The sequence below is a fragment of the Platichthys flesus genome, chromosome 23 (genome assembly GCF_949316205.1).
Source record: "Platichthys flesus chromosome 23, fPlaFle2.1, whole genome shotgun sequence".
Lineage (NCBI taxonomy): Eukaryota > Metazoa > Chordata > Actinopteri > Pleuronectiformes > Pleuronectidae > Platichthys > Platichthys flesus.
In genome coordinates, this window is record NC_084967.1 from 15,093,902 (window position 1) to 15,112,009 (window position 18,108).

Sequence of the window (18,108 nt, forward strand, 5' to 3'; positions counted from 1 at the left end):
ACACACACGTTCTTTTTTCTAATCAACAAACACAGGCTTTCCCAGGGGGCTTGATTTACTGTTCAGTGGAGTTATGGTAAGGGAACTGTTCCCAACACAAGGTGGCTGCCAGGGGAGTCTTTGCCAGCCATCGTGCTGGTGCTGGTGTTGATGTTTTCAGAGAAGAGCTGTGACGTGCGCGGCCCTGATATGCATCCTCGCCTGTGTGGAGATCAAACCACTGGACGTGGGTCATAAACCCCCCGAGAGCCGAATCCACCAGACGCACGGAGTGAGAGAAAGAAAGATCGAAGAGCATCTGTCAGCAGCGCGGCCCTGCCGACCATGCTTTGGTCGACTGTGAGGTCCCGGTGACCTGGCCCCACCGATGTGCTGGGCCCCGGTGCTGGCTCCGGCCTTGACCAGCTCAGGGAACACGATACTTGAATCATTCATAATTAGCTCCTTCCCTTTGCTTAATAACACATGAAGACAAATGGGTTCCAAGAATTTTCCAAATGGAAAAGAGTTGGCTTGGAATTAAAGGCGAGGAAGTTGCCTGCAAGTCTTGTATTGTAGTGGTTCGCTTGTCTCCACTGTTCCTCAACAAATCAGCAGCTTTCGATTTCCTATTATTCAAGTTTTCAAGAAGCTTAGTCATGAATATAAAAGTTTATTTCTTTTTACATTGTCTTCACAGGACATAATAAGTTATACACACAAATAAAACGGCCCTCGTGGAGCCTCACAAAGCTACAGTGTGATTTTAATATGTGATTTCATATAAAACATTAAAACCAAACGTCCATGCTTTTGCTTGCGAGTGTCCGTGTGTCTCGTCTCTGCAGAAAGTCTCTTCCCCGGGTCCTAAGACGAGCCGAGCTTGTCCAGGGCGCCGTGTAGGGTCTTCAGGTCTTCCCTCATCTGGCTCAGAGCCTTTTGGATCTTGCCGGGCTGATCCAGAACGTCCACGCTGCAGGTAAACGGGTCGTAGCGAACTGCAAAGGGACGCTTGATGGTTGTAGAGTATCTCCTGTTTAAAGGAATTCATGCATTTAGATTAGTATTGGAAAGATGCAAAGATATGAGTGGGTTGTTGGCTCCAAAATCTCCTAGAGGTGCTCAGCTGAGTTTCAGTAGAGATTTAAAAAACTATAATATGTGTCATATCATGTTTACACTCGGAAAACCACTTTGACCTGAATTTAACCAACTGAGGTTTTCCCTTGTGTATTTGTGTCTTTATTTATTTCGCAGGATTAAATGAAAACTAGGGAACAAACTTCTACCAAACTTAGTGGAGGGAACTTAACTTTGCCCCAGGTCAAATCCAGTTTATGTAAAGACCTTTTTCTGATAATTAGATTAATAAGGGGTTACGTTTGCTCTCATACTTTCATTTCATTTTATATTTCAGATTTAGACGTTGCAAATTTTATCCCCAAATTGAATTTACAGTGTTCTGAACATTTAAGCACAACAGATTTTATTATAGTTAAAGGAACAGCACAGTTGTATATGTGTGTGTGTTGCTTTTTTTAAATCATGTAACTGTATTAAAACGCAGCTGAGTGAACACAGCTCAGATGTTGGTTTCCTGACAGTTCTGGACATGAAGTAATGAGAGAAATACCTCAGCTTGATCTTTGCATCCTCAAAGTTCTCAGACACAAAGTAAACCGGCTGGTAGGTCTGGTCCTGGTACGGCTGCAGCGCCGTCTCCTCCGGGTTGAACGGCTTGTACTCTGGCTTGTTAGACAGAGCGTACTGAGAGGAACAGGTCAAACTGATCGTGAGCCAGGCCAACAAAACAGGGAGGGGGGGAGGGGGGGCACACGCTGCAGTAAAGCATGAACACTTACGACGAGCTCTCCGTAGGAAGACAGCAGTCCTGCTCCGTAAGCCTTCACTGCTCCATTCTGCTTGCACAGGCCAAATTCCACTGTGAACCAGTACAGCTATAATGGAATCAAGTGAAACACAGATAACGTGATTCAGAGTTTGTCTGGAAGAGTTACAGTGAGTCGGCTGATTGGTGAATCCACTGAGCATGTTTTATTTATAGATGCTTTATTTTTACGTCATGAAAAGACAATGAGATGAAGGGTTCCAGCACAGGATCTTTTTTTTTTTACCAAGATTTCAGTGTTTTACATGTTTGCATAGACTTTAAATGAAAAAGGCACAAATGTAAACCTTCGAGCTGGACGATAATGATAATATTTATATAATAAAAGGGGCTGAACCAAACAATAAGGTGGAAAAATTGATCTAAAGTCCAGAGGGTTTAAAACAATGTCCAGTTATTTAATAGATCAATCAAACCTTATCCATGTAGCAAAGGATGTTAAAAATTAATAAAAAATTTGTTTTATTAGGATTTAGAGACTAATATATATGAAAGCAATCAATACTAGAAATGACAATAATAAAAGAAAGTTAAGATAATAAAAGATGTATAATAAATACTGACTTTTCAGTCAAATAAAAGAGAATAGATACATAATAATGTATACATTTTATTAAAAGATCCATAAAATTAAAGAAGACTTCATAAAAGCCAGACTAAATAGGAGGGTTTTTAATTTATGTTCAGCTCCTCTCAGATCCTTTGTGAGGCGTAATATTGACTACAGCCACAAGATGGCGCTGAATACCCATTGATAAACTGAGTGGTTTCCTTTAGATGTTAAAAGATTTCCCTTCAACTTTTGATCGATCAATTAATCAATCAAATTAAATTTGTTTTGCTCATAATAACACATACAAATTCTTCACTGAGGGAAAAACAAGGTGCAACATCCTCTGGCCTCAACCGTCATTAAGAGAAAGGGAAAACGACCAAAAAACATTTGATATAATATTAAAAACAGTCTCCTGTGACTTTACGTTGAAGTTAAATTAAAGTTCATCCTACCGTTGACAGTTTCTCAATGTCCTCATCTGAAGCTCCCAGCGAGGCGAGTCCAATCTCCTGAAAATATAAAAATGCATTAGAGTTGAATGTTATTATGGTTATGATAAATGAAAGATGTTGAGGAGCACAGTTCAGTCACCTGAGAAAACTGAGCGAACTCTTTATCCAGCAGCATGGGGATGTGTCCGAGCAGTTCATGGCAGCAGTCTCTGTGCGGGGGGGGGGCAGAGGTGTTCAGGGAAACAGCAGCTGTACGTGCACGTGAATAAATGAAAGTTGTGATGAACTCACGGCTCGGGGGAGTGCATGGGGGCCGAGCAGTGTCGGATGTACTGAGTGCACTGAAACACCCTGAAGGCCAGACTGGCGAGGAAGTCTCGGGCGGACAGCAGGCCGGCGACTGGACGCAGCTGGAAACCGGTCTTCTCTGAAAGCAGCAGAAGAAGAATGTAGATGATCAGAGGAGACGGAGCCGATAGATGCATGGAAAACAAACTGATATCCTGAGTGTGACCTTTTTTTAAATCACCCTTCATCCCTGATTCTGTCCTTTTCTCGTCGAAATATCACTTTTCTTATGCAAACAAGTAGTTTAACAACAAATACACAATCCTAGTGGTGTTTTCACTTGTGTGTTTCATCTAAATTGTACAAATTGTGGTTTTCTTTTGAGTTTTTATCACAACTGAAGCTACCACAGGTTATCTATCATGTTTTGAGGGGGAGGGTGAGGTGAGGGGCACTCAGCTGCAACATGCAATTTCACCACTAGATGTCCCTAAATCCTGCACACTACATCTAAATAAACAACAACACTCCTCAATATTCTATCACTTGTGTTTTTCATTAATCTTTTGCACAGCTTAACCTTCTATCAAACTTAATTTCCCACTCACTGCTGCCTTTCAGGATGCCAGACACACATCTTAATTTTTACTTCTGCACATTATGTCATAATTCTACCTTTTAAGACCTTAAGGAAAAGCAGGGACATTAATTTGTTGTGCTCTTTTCAATCTGTGATATCTAAGGTTCTCTTTTAGTTCTAACGTTTCCTCCTCTGTCACCTTTCAGGAAGGCGGACACCTCTCTGAGCTGAGGGATGCGTTGCTCCCCGTAGCCGCACTCCTCCTCCAGCTGCTGCAGCCCGTCCAGGAACTGACGACAGGCCAGAGTCGGGTAGATGCTCCTCAGCTGCTGGTAGATCTCCCTCCTTAAAGGGATTAAACACAGTCGCACAACATCAACACACAGTCGTAGTTCTAAACAAACTCCCCCAAGGAGCCTTTATTGTTCTGGGGGCAGATAAATGTACCGAATATAAGAATGTTCAATGTTGTTATCAAACCTTTTTGACAAAGAAATTTAAAAGAGGCTCGACCTTTTACAGTTTTAACATAGATTGAGCTATAAATAACTATAAATAATAAGAAACAACCATATATATTGAACCTGAATCAAGATCTAAAATATAAACATGCATCTTTCCTGCATTGTTACGTCTGAAAAGTAAGTTTTCATGTTGTCAAACAAAAAGGCCTGGACTGGATATGTCTGTGAAGGCTGAGACATGATAAATCGGTCGGGCTCTTCTTCCCACAATGCATCTGTGACGCTGACTCTCACCATGTGGACACTTCCTCTGCTGTGTACTCCACAGGGGGCAGCGGGTCGCCCCTGCAACAAAGACAAAACTAATTTAATGACACAATATTCACGTCCACACTCAGAAAACAGTTGAGCGTCATCCTGAAATCCAAACTCACTGTTTGAATGTGAACGCGAGCTCGGAGATGAAGGCTCGTCTCTTCCTGTATTCTGCGTCACTGAATCCCTGTGAGACAAAGATGGAGGAGACCGTGAGTGAGTGAGTGAACTCATCTGATGAGCGACTCGGTGACATTCTGCAGCAGACGTGGAAAACACTCACTGGATGATCCTGATCCATGTCCGGATCAAATTTGGTGATTAACATGTTGCATCTGTCCAGGTCTTTAATCTGTCGAGGGAACCAGGGAACTGACGGGAGGAGAAATATAATGAGTGGTTCTGTTAATGAGCTTGTTTGCATGTGATTAACAAATGGAAACATTAAAAGGGAGAATTTGATGAATGAATGATGACACTAACAGACAGGAATAGAGGGAAGATATCATAAAAAGTATAATAATATGATCCTGCACCTTTTTCCTCTTGGATGAAGCGAACGTCGTCAGCCGCTCTCTTCAGCGAGTTGAGGAACGCGTCCAGGTCGGAGCTGTGGACTTCACACTTCATGAAGAACTCCAGGTCCGTCGTGCTGTTCTTCGACTTCCTGCCGGGTCGACTCTCGATGTGAAGAAGTTTTGCTTCAAACGTCTACGAGAGAAAAACAGAATAAACAAAAGAAATAAACCTAATTTTGTTCTATTGTTACCTGTTACCTACATTCATAATAAGATTGGAGCCTTAACTTGAGCAACATTTAAATCAAATCCAATAAGATCATATTGATGATGAGGGTCTTAAATTTTCAAATCAAGATTTAGAATTTAAAGTAGTCTGAATAAGCGATAATTAATAATACTGATTAAACCACCAACAGTTTAGAATTAGACTCAACTCGACTATACAACGTTAAAATGCAGCTGACATGATAATAATGGTCCAGTAATGTTGAACATGTGAAAATACAATATATGCAATCAATCAATCAATCAATCAGCATCAGTAAGTGATAATAATAATAATTATACATAAATATAACATTATACTACTGTATAATCATGCATATAAACCCTCACAGGGGCCATTTCCCCTCATTATTAGTACTTATGTACTACAGAATTAGATTACTTTTACAGTTTAGTACAGCTTTTCATTACAGTAAATTAACTGAAAAGTAAATAAGTACATTGTATTTATGAAGCCCCTTTTAATACAAAAGTAACAAGGTGTTTTACAAAACAAACATTAAAAGATTAAAGCAGAAAATAACAGAGTAAAACAGAAACAATAGAAGAAGAAAAAATACACAGAAGCAAAATGAAGAACCACGAGGACTACACCAAGTTCAAATATTAAAGATATAGGTTTAACATCTTAAATCCTGATTTGTGGGATGTGCAGGTGATGGAGGAGCTTCTCCATCTTCGCATGTTTCATAGCTCACCTCGAAGATTTTGCCCGTTTTGAAGAATCCTGCGTTCTTGTCGTTGCTGAGAGCGAAGAGCACGTTGACCGTCACCCGGCCGTCCTTCTCCTCGAACACGGAGCCGTCCCCGGACCTGGAGGGGCCGGTGGGACCCGGGGGCCCCGGGGGGCCCGAGGAGCCGCTGCTGCGCTCCCGCCGAGCATCCTCGATCAGACTGTGCCTCCTCCCGCTGCACGGAGCCGCCTGGACCCCGCCCTCCGTCTTCATGTGTGCGGTGTGCGGAGCTTCCAGTGTTAGGGGGGCTGCAGGTTCCTCCAGGTTTAAATACCCGGAGGTCCGAGGGACTCATGGAGACGAGGTGCGCAGGAGCAACGTTGGGCTCTTTTAGGCTCCTGTTGTGCGTCATGAGATCAGATCTTCACATCTATTTATAGGTCAAAAACACTTTAACACGGTTGCTCAAGAAAAAAGCACGAGGGACATTTTATGAAACAAAACAGATTAATTCAAAAAGCCGATCTAAGAAACATTTTATTTCTGAAATGAAAAACGACCCATTGGCTGATTTCAGTATTTTTGATGTACTCGTTTATAAGTTGAATTTTAAAACCAAATTGTGAAATGAAGGAAGAAGACATTTCAAAGTTAAAAATGTCTTTAAGATAAATAGGCCAATGTTGACTCACGCATTCTGATTTTCAACCTTTTCCTGATTTCACTTTAAACTGCAATATAGAAAACAAGGATTACAATTAAGATAATTTACTTGAGTGGAGTTTATAAAAATTTGCAAGAAAATACACTTCAAATTAAAAGTTCTCCAGATGCAGAATCATTGCTGACATTTGTATATTCTCGATCATTGTTATTGGTGCAACATGCAAACAGCATTTTAATATTGTAGTCAAGTTAAAGCAAAAATACTTTATTTATAGTTTGTGGAAGTATAAAGTTGCATGAAATAGAAATATCCAAAAAAGTACCCCTGATATTGTACTTGATCAAATAAACTTGCAACACTCTAATTTCGCATAGGAATATTAACAGATGTATGAAAGACACAAGCTCTTAAAGTTCCAAAAGGAGTAAAGTTTATTTTCTTCAGTAAAACATTTCATGCAGATACAAAACATTTAATCCAGCAAAGCAAAATTAAAGCTTTAGCGACAAAAATGATCCCTCAGAATGTTTTAGCTTTAAAATGCATAGAAAAAAAACAAGATCATTGCAGTTGTCGTTTTGCATCAAACAAAAATTATATGTTTACATAATTTGAGATTCAAGTCAATAAGATGTTGATGGACGAAGTTTATACTGTAACACATTTCATATTGACACGTTCCTTTTGTCCTGCATATGGTTCACTAAATTCACTTAACTGAAATACACATAGAATATTTGCTACTAATTGGATAATATATCTATATTTATATCATTATTATTTGATTGCATATTTGTTATAATGTAAAGAGAAACGAATTTGCAGTCTAATAAAAGAACGACTGTTTCAATGAAGAAGAGAAAGAAGGAAAGTGATCGTCAGGCAGATTCAGCTTCTTTCTCCTTTATGCCAGTTTCCTCAGGGCTTCACACAGTTTCCCCATTTCACCTAAAAGAAAGAGCAAAAACAGAATTCATTCAACTGTAATTTGAAAAATGACGAAGATGATTGTATAACGAGAATATGAAACTTTGAATCAGTGGTTTCCAACTGCTCTAGGGGTCAGAGGGTTAATCTGAGAGATGTTTCCTCTGTTAAAGAGTTTTTAGTGTTTCTTTCTCTCTCTAGTCGAGGGTGAAGGGAAAATTGTGATTTGTGAATACGGGCTGAATAATTAAAATGTTGATTGATTGATGAAAAGGGAATCGTCCACTCTGATCTTAAACGTGATGCGAGTGTGATACTCACTGCCGATGCTGTCAGCCAGGTTCCTGAGCTGCTTGGTGTTATCGAGCACTTCAATGCTCTGGGTGTAGGGGTTGTACCGCACGGTGAAAGGCCGGGGGATGGTGCCGGCAAAGTTCCTGTGGCGCCACAAAGAAAGAAATGTTCAAAATGACACCTGAAGTTATGGTGGCAGGTTTCACGCCGAGTAAAGAGAGAAGAAGTTCTTACCGGACTTTGTCTTTGGCATCTTCGAAGCTCTCAGCGACAAAGTAGACCGGCTGGTACTCTGTGATGGGATACTTCTGCATGCTGGTCTTCTCCGGGTCAAAGGGCTGCAGTGTGGGTTTGTCTGTCAAGGAGTACTACAAGAAAAACACAGGTTGAAACTATTAAAAGAAAGTAATCAATGCTGTATGGATTTCAGTGAACAGGAAGTGCAGCATGATCCAGCGCTCGGCTTTTCTCCGGCTGTGACTCGGCAGAGTGCACTTCCTCTGCAGAGAGCACCTCATGTAACTTGTGACCTCGATAGTGAGATGTTCATCCTAACTCCGCCCCCAGTTATCTAGTGAATCAATTCACCTGCACCCCCCACTGGGCCCGGGGGTCCGATTCCCCAAGTGACACGTTAAACCTGTGTATGAGTGGACCACTAAACCACTTCCTGCAGAGCCGAGGTTGTGCAACAAGGTGAACGTATTATAACAACTCATAAGGGAGGGGGGGGGGGGTGGGGGCTCCTCTTACCTGCAGCTCGCCGAACGATGAAAGCAGTCCAGCTCCGAAAGCTTTAATCTCCGTGCCCTGCTTACACAGGCCGAACTCCACGGTGAACCAGTACACCTGAGGACACACAATCACCATCGTCGAATTAGGATCCGCACAAACACAAGGTTGATGAGCAGGATCAGAATCATCTTAAAACAAAAAACAGATGTTATAATTAATTTCTCCTGTACTCACGGTGGCAAGTTTCTCAATGTACTCGTCCGGGGCTCCAAGGGAGGCGAGTCCAATTTCCTACACACATCAGAATCAATGCACATGTTACCTAGATGTTAAGGATAAGGAAACACTTTGTGGTTCCCTGGTGTTGCAGCAGCACAAAAAATAACACAACAGGGAAACAGACGTGTAGAAACTAATGCACACAAATATTTCTAATACTAACTTTGGTGCCATTCTCACAAAAGTATAGAATCAGTTTTGAATCCCTGAAGTATTTAATTGAATGTTTCTGGAAACGTTATCACCTGTGAGAACTGAGCGAAACCCGGGTCGGCGAACAGAGGAACGTGTCCCAGCAGCTCGTGGCAGATGTCCCTGTGTCACAGAAACACAAGTTACTCCCTGACCTCACACAAGTTCACACTGTTTGTTCTTCCTCTTCTGTCAGAGGTGGTGCTGAGAAACTCCCGGAAACACTCACGGCTCAGGTGTGTACGTGGGCTTGGAGCTGTGGCGGATGTACTGCGTGGAATGGAAGACGCGGAAGGCCAGTCCGCCCAGGAAGTCCCGGGACGAGAGCAGGCCGGCCACCGGGCGAAGCCGGAAACCCGTGCACGCTGCAGGAGAGCGGCACGCACGTGGATGGAGGGGAGGAGAAGGTGAGTGTTGAATAACAGAGGGAGGGAGGGAGGGTGGGTGGAAGTGCGGCGTGTGAGGAGTTTCCGGCCTCCCACGTTCACACACACAGGTTTAAACATTGATATTAATAACTGTTTATAATAATTCCTAACTTTTCAACTCTACCAATCATTAAAAAAACAAATTGACCACCCATTCTAACATTTAAAACAGAATAATATCTGAATATAAGGAGAAAAATGCAACATTATTTAAAGTTGCATTCAACGGATGCAGGGAAGTTGAGAGGAAAAAGTTTTAGACATTAGAAATAAGCACATTTTATAGAAATGTTACTAAAAGTAAGTGAACAGAATAAATTAAAAACTCCAGAACTGACGTAAGCGATAAAACAGACGTGTGATCTGTGAGCTTACACTGCAGGAAGCGGGAGACGTCCTCCAGCTGCGGGATGTTGTCGTGGGTGTAGCCGCAGTACTTCTCCAGCAGGGGGAAGACCCGGTTGTGCTCGCGGCAGGCGTGAGTCGGGTACAGAGTCTTCAGCTCCTTGAACACGGTCCCCCATGTGACCTTCTCCTCCTCTGTGTACTCCACTCTGGGGATGATTTGGCCACTGGGACCAAGACAAGAGGTTTTTGTATCGTGGTTTGTAAAGTAAGATAAAGGGTATTTCCGTATATATATAAATCGAAGGAGAGTATTTGTATTAGTATTAAAGCAACAAAGTGTTGCCAAAAAGTAAATGATACTGTAGATTTGTAAATTCAGAGTATAATTCCATCCCAAGATGTTACAAGTCTCAATTGAGAGAACCAGGCTAACTAAATTAGCGCGATTTGCAGATTTCTGAACTTGGTGACACCTAGTGGTGGAAAAAATATTAGTGGCCACAATTTAGTTTTTGTTTTCCAGGCAAAGAATCAGAGGAAATTAGCCAGAACTGAAATATTTCCCCCCAAAAAAACCTTAAACACATTTTTTTAATATTTCGAAAACAAATCCGAAAGTGGTCGAGATTAAGAGTAAGAGTAGTTACTGTCTGTAGTTGTAGGCAATGTCGGCAAACTCCTTCCTGCGGCTTCTGTAGACTTGATCTGTGAAGCCCTGAGCACACACACACACACACACACACACACACACACACACACACACACACACACACACACACACACAAAGGACAGCCATGTTAGATCTCATGAACGCACACTGCCCACTCTCAGATAAATCAAAGAGTGGAAATCCTCTGCTCGGCCCGGACCCCGAGGCCGCTGACAGCGTCGTGCACTCCGCCTCTGATAGAAGCAGCAACATGAATATTCAGATGAGGCCTTTGTAGAGTGTTGCTCATCTTATGATGAATACATTTCACTTTAATGACGGTTGCGAAAGGGAGCAATTATCTATAATTATAGGGGCTCAATTAAAGCAATGACATCAATTTGTGCGGGGAGATAGTTTCCATTAGAATAGACAGCAGAGTGGGGCCTGTCATCTCCAGAGCGTGGTCTTTCATAAGAGAGGTGGGCGTGAGGGGACACATGCACACACACACACACACACACACACACACACACACACACACACACACACACACAGGATGTGGCACACGGACAGATGAGTCAGTCCTCACCGGGTGATCCGAGTCCAGCTCCGAGCCGTAACTGAGGATCTGGTTGGCGAAGCGGTCCAGGTCCTGGATGTCATTAGGGAACCACGGCACTGCAGGATAATAACGGTTATTAGATCATCTGTAATTCGTGTGTTTACATTCAACATGTGGTGACTCAGGTCAGATCGATCCAACGTCCGGTCCACACACGCAGAGGGAGGGACACAAATACTGGAAGGTTTTTACGTAGGAGACATTTTGTATTTTGTTGCTTTTGCCTCTCGGACAGCTTGTGGCGTATTCTTAGGTTTTAAATTATAAAAACATGACATGCCAGGAAAAACACATAATGAATTAAAAGAGTTCAAGAAAACAAGGAAATAAATATTGTTGAATAATCAAGAGGAAGAAATTTCTCCCACTAAGGTCACAGATTCGATTCTGACCCAGCCACAGTCATGTTACAGAATAATTGATTAACTTGCAATTAAAACAAATTATTCATGTCCAGTACAAATTGCTATTGATGCTGTAGAAAGTGTTTTCCCTGTGCGAGGGTATTTTGAATCTCAACAGAAGACAACACGAGAGGGCATCTGCTCGTCTATATGGATTTATGTCCCTCAAAAGAAACACTGGGGCCAAAACATTAATCTACATTTACGCAGTGTGGTCCACCCCGAGGCCCCTGGAACACAATGGGCCTCTGCCAGGCTCCTCCATAAACAGCCAGTCTCCGAAGCCGGCCATATATATCCTGTGGTCCACTTGACTCTCAACCAGTAGCCCTCAGTGTCTGCGTGGTGTCAAGGGAGCATCATGGTGGCCCTGTCTGTCACCGCCCGCCCTGACCTTGGCATGTTCCTCTTCCCCGTGTTATTCTGGGGCCGGGACACAGAGCTCCTCTGTTCATGTCGGGCCTGTTGGTCCTCAGCGGCTAAACTAATGTCATTCTGGAAACGACTAATATAAAGGGTCGAGACGTGGGCGGCGGGGTCATCGGGGTCATCGGACTCATCGGCGACGCTGGATCTTCATTACTGCGTCTGGCTGAGGATCATAAATCACCAGCCAGACTGAAATATCTTAGAGGAGACGTTTTCTGCTTGATTATCTCAGTTAGTCTTATTACTTGAGAAGGTTGACGTGCTCTGACACATATGCTCCTCTGCTGGAAACCACTTGTGATCCGTGGCGTCCATTTGTGAACTTTGACATTCAAACACAATTTGCATTATATCGAGGATTCCCACTCGTCTTGTCCCGGTGCGTCCTCTCCCTGCAGTCACACACTCTCGCCTCACCTGTGTCCTTCTGTTTGTTGCGGGACAGCTCGTGCACGCAGCCGCTGATCTGCGTGCGCAGGCCGTCGATGACCTCGTCCAGGGCCTGGGAGCAGCTGGGGTCCACGCTGATGAAGAACTCGTACTGGTATTTGTCCGTCCCCGATGGACGGGACTCGATGTGCGTCAGGTTGATGCCCTTGTCCTGCAGGAACAGAAGGAATGATGGAGACTGTGGTGAGAACTGAGGGGATGTTTGTTTTGCACAAACAATTAAAATGTTACTCTACTCCTGCAGGCTGCGGCACTACCGCTGTCTCACCACTAGTGGGTGCTGTGAGGTTGCTGGACGGATGGGTTATTATCTATCAGACACGTTGGAGTCTGCTCGACCTCGACTCCGAGCTGCCTTGACCTCTGCAAACTGACACTGAGCCAGACACACAGGACTTTCACAGTAAAGGCACGCGGGACATATTGTAGTGGTTACGTGCAGAATGGGGAAATAAATCTCTCTCGTTCTGCAGCAAGGACACGGGAACATTGGGAAAGTTTCCACACTTTTTTGGGGGGGGAAATTATTCAGAAGTTTGTCTTTAAAAATGCAAAGAGGCCCTGTGCCGCGCTGGAACGTGTGATTTTCACGAGGTCATCAGCGTAGAAATGTGTTTTTGTTTATGTGGTGTTTGGGGAGGGAGAGGGAGTCAGTGGTTCTCTCTCTACTATAGGCTCAGTGGAGGGGAGGAGCCCCCCCCCCTTCATCCTCTCCCATCTGGATCCCATTCAACATAACACATAACCAGTTCTTGATAGAAGGAGAATGTCATGCTGCATCTTTACGAGTGATCCTGACATGTCCGAGTGCAGCCTGGCATTCCGAAAGAAACGCTGACTCGGGTTTTGTGATGCAACATTTTCTGCTGATTTCTCAAAAACATGTTAATTTCACTTTTGTAGTTATTCTCTATAAACTCAATATTATGATGCAATAAACAGGTCTAAGGGGATTCAATATTCTGCATATGAATCAAATCTAGTCGAGATACAAATACGTTTAATAAGTTAGATTGATTAGAGGATGTAAAACTATGATTTCTCTCAAAGGTAATATTCTGTATAAAAAGACCTAAATATATAAAGATCCTATATATATGAAAAATGGACAAGTGATAACATATGTACTCATAGTAAAGCTGGAAAAACAGATGCAGATGGTGCATAAAAGCAGCTGCGTCTCAATATGTTGAAGATTATCCCTCAAATGTTGAACATTTTGTTTTCGGATTAGGACGTTTAAATCCCTGATAGATTCCACAGCCAATAGGTTTCACTTTAGGTGTTTTTCAAGATTCAAACCATGTCCTGTGCAGAGATAAGTTAATGAGTTATCAGTGCAATGGATTTATATTTCCCTTCGTCTCTACCTGGTGCTGTCAGTAAATATCAGTAGTATAGAAAAAGGAATGCAAAGATATCAAGATGTGTTATAACCGAGGTTTGGAGCTCAAAATGTGTCCCCGAGCGCAATAAGCTCTTTGATTCTACATTTTTGTGTGTGCTATGAGTGGCCTGGCCCAGCTTAACATAGCAGGCTTTAAGTCCTAACCCCGGTCAGGATGTAAGGGTCGTGCTGTCAGAAGTCGGTGCCCCTCCGAGCTGTCCCGCCGCCGCAGGGCCGAGGTCAAGGTCGGCCCTCGGCTCTGACTCGTCACATGAAAGCCACGCTGCCCCTGTCACATGCTTCGCTCTCATAAGGATAAAGAGTGTGATGGGGTTTTGTGTTTGTGTGCATGACTTTTCCTAAATGTAAACAAAAAGGTTAAGACGTCCACAAAATGACAGTGAACCCGTGATATAAGGTTGCTCGGCTGACCGTTAGCACATGTTGGTGCGTTCGCCCCGAGAGGAGCAGGCTGACGGTGCTGGGGGGGGTCATCTGACCCACTTTACTGAATATCTGGATATGTGGAGGAGAGCAGGGGGTGGAGCAGGGGGAGGATTGGAGAAGTGCGAGCTCATAGGTTCAAAGAGATCCTGATGTTTACAAGTGCGTCTGCAGAGAGCGTTGTTTGGCACATTCTTTGTATTGATCACGCTCGGCCCCGCCCACATCTCCACCCCCACAAACTCCCACAGCCGAGGAGAAGAATCTCTCCACAGCTCCACTAACAAGAAACATTTGGTAATTCAGGATGTTTTACATGTTTTGGGACATTTATCCTTCAGTGCTATTTGGTAGAAATACACACTTTGTTTGGTTGGTGCCGGCAGGAAGGAGCAAACTCAAATCTGGATGGGTCCTCGATGTGGAAGTTAATACGCTCACGTAGTCACGTACGCAGGCAAAGCGGATCGATGGAAGAGAATAAAAAAAACACACTGCACACATTGAGACACCGACCTCCTCGTGTTTACATGAGCTCAGATCCCAAAGCTCAAGTCCTGGATCCAAAAGAATCAGAAATAAAGGAACCAAAGTGCGAACTGAAAAAGGAAATATGGCAAGAGGCTCATTATGGGCTCAGCATATTTTGGTCCATGCTGCTTGAATTTTCATTAGTCTAACGTCACAAAAGTACAATGACTCACGAATGGAAAACAAATATCGCGGGTCAAAGATTATTTTCTTTTTTGATCAGTTGATCGAGTATTTTCTCAAGACATCGATGAATCGTTTTGTCTAATTGTCAGAATTAAAATTCCTCTCAGTCAAGAAGATCTTTGTCATTTTCGGTTTAAAAAGACAAAGTATTTATTTTCCTCTCCTCCAACTGATTGACTAATCGTTGTAGCTGTTTACTTAGTCACCGTCCACTTCTGTAAACTTGTTACTGACATTGGGAGGAAGAGGAGGAGGAGGAGGAGGAAGAGGAGGAGGTGAGCCAGTGGATCAAAGAGCACGAAGCTGATACACAAACGTGAGATAAGCTGCGTTTGTTTGGTTTCCTTCTTTAAAGGGTCAGAGATGCCATGTAAACAACTCTAACCGATAATCGTGCATGTAACCTGGTATCTCTGCCAAACACAACGAGCTGGACGTGGTAACAACGCTGCACAATGTTAACATCCAGAGATTATAACACAAATACGCCCCAACGTGTCATTTAAACCCCACATGTCTGTGGATTAAACCGCCCCAGCTCTATAATAACATTCCTGAGTAGTCTCAGTTTTACTCAGTGCATCCTGCTCATGAGAGTCATGTGACTTCAGGTTTGTGAGACCTGGGTTTTACCTCAAAGAGCCGCAGAGCCCTGGCCAGAGCTCCCACCTCCTCTTTCAGGGAGAAGATGCAGGAGATGACCTCCGACTTCTTGTTGGTCTCCTCCTCCAGGTACATGGAGCCTCGTCTCCTCTGTCCAGAAAGACGAGACACAAACATGAGGTTAAAACGTGCACTGTTATTATAGAGGTCAGCAAAACAGAGGGAGGGAGACTTTCATTATTCTTCATGATTTACTTTAAAGGTCCAGTGTGTAAGATTCAGGGGAAAAGGATTTATTGTCAGAAATTGAAAATGAAATAATCCCACTGATGTTTTCACTGGTGTGTTTCATCTAAATTGTACTAATTGTTGTTTCTTTAACCTCAGAACGAGTCTTTTATATTTACACCAGGAGGCAGCCATATTATTTTTTACAGTAGCCCAAACTGGACAAACTCAACAACTTTTGAGTTTTTCTGATATTTTTTAAACAATCACATCCCAATTGTTCATCTGCACTTTGTAAATCCCTCACTTTCTAATCACTACTTTCCAGTTTGCTTTGGGTTTGGAACCCGTCATGTGGTCTAGAACAGCTGTGAGAGGATGAGCATGAAATCGAGCTGAAAGCCGTGACGTTTGATCGTAAAAAGCTCAAAGCCTTCGCACCTTTCACCTCTGTCCACATGCTCCACACACACATTCACACACAAACACATTGTTTCTGCAGGTACGGTCACAGAGGAGCAGAACATCTTACAGATGACGACATTCCTGCACGGTCAAGGCAGCGATTCATATCTTAGCCCGAAAAATCCATTCACTGACATAAAATGCTGAATTGAGTTCAAGCGGAGGAATCTTCCAACCAAGTGGGTTAAACTACTGATCAACTTCTCTACTCATTCAGAACAAAAGACTAAATGTTTGGTTAGAACGAAAAGTGCCCGAATCAAAAGTGGTGTCTTCAAATTGGTTTTCTTTTCAAATTTAAAGTTAAATGTAAAGTTAAAGTCAAAAAGGCAAGAAATCATCACTTTTAGAAGCAGATTTTGGATTATTCAACAACATATTTACTCTCTTAACTTTTTTAAACACTAGCACAATGGTCCTATCTAATCCCAGCCTGTTCAAATACCTGCAAACTGGGAGCAAGGTGTATTATGACATCACATTTTGTCATTTTTGTTTGCCTTTGTTTTCACCGGGGCAGCTTTACATTCCCCTGCTTTGTCTGCTGCTGGAAAATTCCAGCTATAACCTGCTCTGTCATTGTAGCTGCATCCAAAACACACTGGTTATATTCAACTACTTGCACATACATTTACTTTTTAACTGCCACATTTCAAACACAGCAGAGAACAAGGTGCTGAATTTGTCGGTGAAAATCAAATGTCAGCTTCAGACTGATAGGGTCTAACTAAATATAATCTAACTAATAATGGCATAAAGATCTATTCGATATCAGAGCATGTCCAGAGTGAGGATTCAGATTTACCCCTGAGCCTTGGTTTTCAGCCTCTGCCTCAGGACCAGAGCTCCCGTTGACTTTCTTGTAGGCAGCGTCCATCTTCTCTCCTCAGGTGAAAGGACCTCTGTGTGTGTGTGTGTGTGTGTGTTTGTGTGATGATGCTCAGAGAGTGTGTGAAGGGAGAAGAAGTTTCTCTGCTGCAGCTCGGTGCGTTTTTAACGTGCAGCAGCCATGTGACACCACCACACCCCCTCCTCCGCGTGGCGCTGTCACGGGATGTTTTGTAACTGGAATCACAATTTGGCACATCTGGTTCTGGTTGCACGCCGCTGGATCGATGCCCCGGCTGTGATGTGCGCACATTTTCTGTGTTTAACGTTTGTATTGTTGTGTTGTGTTTCAGTCGTCGTCACTTTCACCACCTTCATGCTGCTGCTGCTGAGAAGCCTGCTGGTGTTCGTGCAGCCTGCAGATCAGAGTCAGACCTCAGGTACGATTCACACCGACAAATGAACGAGTTGCACGAGTTAAAAAACTCCAAAGGTATTTTCATGATCCCCAAAGACGTCATTACTCTCAGGAAAACACAGTGGCCTAAAAAGGGACCAATTAATGCACAAGAACTTAAAATGAAAGTTCTTGAATCTTCCAAAGAAACAATGAAAATGTTCCTCCAATCAGATTGTGCCCGTTAAACAAGCAACTGGACCTAAAGGGTTAAATTATGTAATCTGGGACATTTCTTTTTTATTTTGCCTTCTGCGATTTATTCCAGAATCTGTTCTCCACATTATATCAGCACATTCTACGTTTCTGTGATCCTGAAGATGTTTTCTATCCACACCAGCAGAAACAATGGAGAGATCACACTCAGAAGAGACATGACACTTGGTTTTACTTTTCTTTGTGTCAATCATCTGGGAAACTGTATGCTTGTTACGCTCAATAAAAAAAAATATATTAAAGAATTATGTAAAAAGGACAGAAATCTAAATCTAAAGTAATTGTATATAAATAATAAAATATTCAATTAAAG

At 42.8% G+C, this 18,108-nt stretch overlaps 2 protein-coding genes across 2 annotated transcripts; both read right to left on the reverse strand.

Moving 5' to 3' along the window:
- Window positions 1–639: 639 nt before the first annotated feature.
- On the reverse strand, window positions 640–6,296 carry th2 (tyrosine hydroxylase 2). Its single transcript, XM_062383344.1, has 12 exons — window positions 6,048–6,296; window positions 5,080–5,254; window positions 4,827–4,915; window positions 4,663–4,730; window positions 4,523–4,573; window positions 3,964–4,109; window positions 3,188–3,323; window positions 3,036–3,105; window positions 2,897–2,953; window positions 1,842–1,937; window positions 1,613–1,746; window positions 640–1,012 (listed from the first exon to the last, which is right to left on the reverse strand). Exons 1-12 carry the CDS (start codon window positions 6,294–6,296, stop codon window positions 847–849), a joined length of 1,437 nt encoding a protein of 478 aa, XP_062239328.1. The 3' UTR covers window positions 640–846.
- Window positions 6,297–7,097: 801 nt separating this feature from the next.
- Window positions 7,098–17,278, reverse strand: pah (phenylalanine hydroxylase). The gene is made up of 13 exons (XM_062383148.1): window positions 17,100–17,278; window positions 15,632–15,751; window positions 12,418–12,601; window positions 11,135–11,223; window positions 10,541–10,608; window positions 9,921–10,117; window positions 9,347–9,482; window positions 9,171–9,240; window positions 8,881–8,937; window positions 8,665–8,760; window positions 8,146–8,279; window positions 7,939–8,054; window positions 7,098–7,638 (listed from the first exon to the last, which is right to left on the reverse strand). The coding sequence occupies exons 1-13, from the start codon at window positions 17,169–17,171 to the stop codon at window positions 7,595–7,597; spliced, it is 1,383 nt and encodes a 460-aa protein (XP_062239132.1). The 5' UTR covers window positions 17,172–17,278; the 3' UTR covers window positions 7,098–7,594.
- Between the last annotated feature and the right edge of the window lie 830 nt (window positions 17,279–18,108).

Bases quoted from the DNA above. Each gene is read 5' to 3' on its own strand.
- th2 (XM_062383344.1), bottom strand. From the start codon at position 6,296: ATGAAGACGGAGGGCGGGGTCCAGGCGGCTCCGTGCAGCGGGAGGAGG. The intron at 4,916-5,079 runs GTGCAGGATCAT...TCCTCCCGTCAG, and splicing joins CTTCATCCAAGAGGAAAAAG to TTCCCTGGTTCCCTCGACAG. The intron at 4,110-4,522 runs GTGAGAGTCAGC...AATCCCTTTAAG, and splicing joins GCAGAGGAAGTGTCCACATG to GAGGGAGATCTACCAGCAGC.
- pah (XM_062383148.1), bottom strand. From the start codon at position 17,171: ATGGACGCTGCCTACAAGAAAGTCAACGGGAGCTCTGGTCCTGAGGCA. The intron at 8,938-9,170 runs GTGATAACGTTT...TGATGTGTGTAG, and splicing joins GTTTCGCTCAGTTCTCACAG to GAAATTGGACTCGCCTCCCT. The intron at 8,761-8,880 runs GTGAGTACAGGA...GTGTGTCCTCAG, and splicing joins ACATTGAGAAACTTGCCACC to GTGTACTGGTTCACCGTGGA.